The 4,495-nt window shown below is 33.7% G+C and overlaps 1 protein-coding gene across 1 annotated transcript in view; it reads right to left on the bottom strand.

Annotated features, from left to right (window-relative positions):
• Nucleotides 1-281: 281 nt before the first annotated feature.
• Nucleotides 282-4,495, bottom strand: part of LOC111085832 (DNA damage-regulated autophagy modulator protein 1-like) — a 19,684-nt gene continuing 15,470 nt past the window's right edge. The window contains exons 5-6 of the mRNA XM_022386203.1: nucleotides 1,954-2,027; nucleotides 282-938 (exon numbers count right to left, since the gene is read on the bottom strand). Coding sequence (XP_022241911.1) covers nucleotides 771-938; nucleotides 1,954-2,027 — 242 coding nt within the window. The 3' untranslated portion in view covers nucleotides 282-770. The remainder of the gene's footprint in view (nucleotides 939-1,953; nucleotides 2,028-4,495) is intronic.

Raw genomic sequence — 4,495 nt, forward strand, 5'->3', positions numbered from 1 at the left:
AAAACTTTAATATAAGTGATGATGACAAACCTTGTCGAAACAAAGGTTAACTATTAATGGTTGGAGACGGCTTGAATGGGTAATGAAGAAAAACTTTAATATAAGTGATGATGACAAAACCTTGTCGAAACAAAGGTTAACTATTAATGGTTGGAGACGGCTTGAATGGGTAATGAAGAAAAACTTTAATATAAGTGATGATGACAAAACCTTGTCGAAACGTTGTACACTTGCTGTTATGTTAAACTTATATTAAAGTTTTCTTCATTACCCATTCAAGCCGTCTCCAATCATTATTAGTCTCAAAGTGGGTACCTCGTCATCGAAAAAGGTTAACTATCATAAGAATCGTTACTAATATACACGTTGTTATGAAACAGACAAGTGGGTTCTAGTCTGTAAAAAAGTTTAACTATCATACGGAATTGTTATTAATAAATACGTTGTTATGAAATAGATTATAGTCTAAAAACATAAATAGTTTAATAACTATGATATGGAATCTTCATTAATAAACACGTTGTTCTGAATAGATCATTGAATGATAGTCTAGAAACGAACATAATTTACCTATACAAGGAAATGTATAATAAGAACAACACCGTTATGAACAGATCACTGGATCGTAATCTAAGAAAGCAAATCACTTGAATATAAGAGGAAAGTGTGATTTGATTGTTGACTCTCTCTTTAATTTAATTTTCTCTGAAACTTTCACTATACACATCAATAACGTTCTAATTAAGTGTTGTAACACATTAAATATTATTTCATGTAGACAGATTTTGAAGAGACGATGGTTGGTCAAAGTGATGTATTTCGACTTCCAGTGATAAGGAAATCTTTTGGAACTCTCTATAAAATGTAAAGAAATAGGAGATGAAGAAGAAGGCCAGTAACCATTCAGCTGCGATGCTTACTCTTTTTCCTGTTGTTTGCTGCAGAAAAAAAAAATATGAGTGAGACCTTATTAACTTTTATATATAAAAAAGAAAATATACAGTTAGTGTGAAACAATAATACTCTGACTTGTTTTAATTTAAAAACTCTGCAGTGCAAGTATAAAATTCTGAAGACTTGTAAGCATAAAACTGGGGTATTGCAAGTATAAAACTGAGGTGGTGTAAGTGCAGAATTCTAAGTTGTTGTAAGTATAAAACTCTGAGGTGTTATAAGTATAAAACTGAGGTGCTGTAAGTGCAAAACTCTGAGGTGCTGTAAGTACAAAACTCTGAGGTGATGTAAGTATAAAACTATGAGTTATTGTAAGTATAAAACTCTGAGGTGTTGAAGTATAAAATTGAGGTGTTGTAATTATAAAACTCTGAGGTGTAAGTATAAAACTCTGAAGAGTTATAAGTATAAAACTGAGGTGTTGTAAGTATAAAACTTTGAGGTGTTTAAAATATTAAGATGTGGTAAATTTAAAACTATGAAATGTTGTAAGTATAAAACTTTAGGGAGTTGTAAGTATGAAAGTCTGAGGTGTTGTAGCTGTAAACTCTGAGATTTTGTAAGTATAAAACTGAATTGTTTTAAATAGAGAAATCTAAGGTCTTACAAGGAAAAAATATGAATTTTTGTAAAAATAAAGTTCTAATTTTTTTTTAAAGTATAAAACTGAATTTTATAATTGTAGAACTCTAAGAACTTGTAAGTATGAAAGTCGAAACTGTTGTAAGTAAGAAAACCTTGAGATATAATTTTTGAATTGCTCCGAGCAGTAGATATTATATAACTTAGTAATAAAAACAAATATGTATATAAATTTCCCAAGCTCTTGACTGTGCTTGGCTTTTTATACAAAACATTTAGTGTGCCGTTATTTTCATGATATCTATGCCATATAATTTATTTAGTTTATATAATCGCACTCTATCAGCTACTAATTGAGAAGGGGTTAATTGGTTGTCAAATACTATATCATGGATGGATGTTTAGTTGTATACTCACTTCTCCATTTTCTGTTCCATTTTTGTTTGTATCATCTACCCAAGTCTGGTTTTCCACTGGCACAGCAGACATCACTTAACAGACAGCTAAAGATTTACACGTTTTGTATAATGATTTAAATTCAATTTATATTTAGAAATGTACATAACTTATATTGTTATTTAACAATTGCAAAACTCCCGCCTATTCTCTAAAGTTGTAGAAGATTCTCGAGTGTGAGAATCAACAATATATGTGTATAGTAAACGCTAGTGTTGTGTGTCAGTATTGTTGCGTAAGCTGAAGTTTCGAGAAACAGTATCTACTAGACCACCGTGACTCGTTGGGTCGCCCACTATTCGGAGGTTATGAAGAATTCAAGCTAATTTCAATATTGCCATGAAATGAAGGTTTATTTGAGATAATTTAATTAAATATTTCAATCCATCCGTGTTATTCATAATTAAAAAAAAAGATATTTGATTGTTGATCGGGGGTAAAAGAAAGACCATTTCATTTTTCAAAAAAGTGAAGCAAGAAGTTTCGTAAAGAGCGCGAATGGTAATGTGATGTAAAATTACTCATGCTAGAAATTTTCATAAAAGTGACCCGAAAAACGGCGCTAACTCGGTAAACCGTGGCCCGAATTTAACGAAACTTGTTTTATTCTCTTTCTATTCTCATTTCAGGGGTACCGTATTTTTTTTTTTACAAATATGACTCTATTGTGCACCGTTTTTGCTGTAATTGATTACAGACAAGCAAACAAACAATCTCAGAGTAGTATATAGATTATTGGTTTTCTATAGTTGGTGTGCTATAAACTTCGGAAGCGATAACTGTGATTATTATAATGCTTATTAATCGGGACACTTTAAATATTTGACCAGGAACATTTATAAATTTCGAACATTACAAACCATTCAACTTCAGTGAATTCACATTGGACATTTGATTATGTCTGATTATCAAGATTTTCTTGAATCACCCTCCCTCGAACAACTAGAAAGATATAACAAAAATTAATTGCTCGAAATTGCTAAAGTTTTAGAACTTGGGGTTGACTGATAAAGATAAGTTAGATATCCAGCTAAAACTAAAACAACTCGAGCTTGAACAAGCTCGTATCGAAGCCGAGAAAGAACAAGCTCGTATCAAAGCAGAGAAATAACAAGCTCGAATCGAAGATGAAAGAGAAAATAAACTTCTCGACGCCGAAAAAAGCACGCATTGAAGCCGAAAAAGAAATTAAGCTAAAATAAATTGAAATTAGACTCAACTCCGATCGACCAAGGTAAAATGACAACTTTGAAGTTAATTGATATGTTAAAGTTCCACCATTTAATGAAAATGAAGTTGATAAATATTTCTAACATTTTGATAAGATTGCCCAAACCATGGAATGGCCCACTGAAAAAATGGTCGTTATTATCACAAAGTGTCTTAACTGGTAAAGCACAAGAAGCTTATGCCGCTCTCTCTAGAAGATTGCACGAATTGTGATAAGGTTAAAGCAGCTATTCTCAAACAATACGAGTTGGTACTGGAGGCTTTTCGCCAAAAGTTTCAAGATTATCGCAAACAAGATAATCAAACTTATATGGAATTTGCCCACGAAAAAGGAAGTTTATTTTGATCAATGCTGTAATTATATGCATATCTGCAACAGTTTCGACAAACTAAGACAATTATGTTTAATTGGGGAATTTAAACGTTATGCATGTGGCGACCTCAAAACTTACGTAGATGAAAAGAAAGTTGAAACGCTACAGGAAACAGCCGCTTTTTCTGATGACTACACTTTAACACATAAAACCATTTTTCATAAAAAGAAATTCCTACCATCTCAATAAAAAACCTGTATCTGTTTAATCCACTAAAGTTGAGGATACTTTTAAAAAATCCAGCTCCTCTAGTTCGAAATCTTCTGACAGTCAGTATAAAACTTCATCAAAACCATCAAGGCCTGTCTGCCATTTTTGTAAAGAACCTGGTCATGGTACGTCCAATTGTTGGTGTTTGAAAAACAAAAAAGAACAGGAGGCAACACCCAGTGCGTTTGTGTCCACATAGGGACGTAGTTTCACCAGATCACTTGGTGTTGTTGATTTGGCCATTGATATAAAGTTTGTTTGTTTGTTTTCGAATTTCGCGCAAAGCTACACGAGGGCTATCTGCGCTAGCCGTTCCTAATCTAGCAGTGTAAGACTAGAGGGAAGGCAGCTAGTCATCACCACCCACCGCCAACTCTTGGGCTACTCTTTTACCCACGAATAGTGGGATTGAGCGTCACATTAGAAAGCCCCCACGGCTGAAAGGGCGAGCATGTTTGGTGTGACAGGGATTCGAACCCGCGACCCTCAGATTGCTAGTCGAGTGCCTTAACCACCTGGCCATGCCGGGCCTTTGATATAAAGGCTGATGTAATCAGGGAGGAATTTAGACCTTTAGTGTTTGTTGGTTCTGTGTCTTTGGCAAATGACACTGCTAATCCCATATCCATACGTATTCTACGTGATGCTGATTGAGTCGCACCAGCATCACGTATTCTACGTGATGCTGA

This window comes from Limulus polyphemus, unplaced genomic scaffold (genome assembly GCF_000517525.1).
Source record: "Limulus polyphemus unplaced genomic scaffold, Limulus_polyphemus-2.1.2 Scaffold646, whole genome shotgun sequence".
NCBI classification, from domain to species: Eukaryota; Metazoa; Arthropoda; class Merostomata; order Xiphosura; family Limulidae; genus Limulus; species Limulus polyphemus.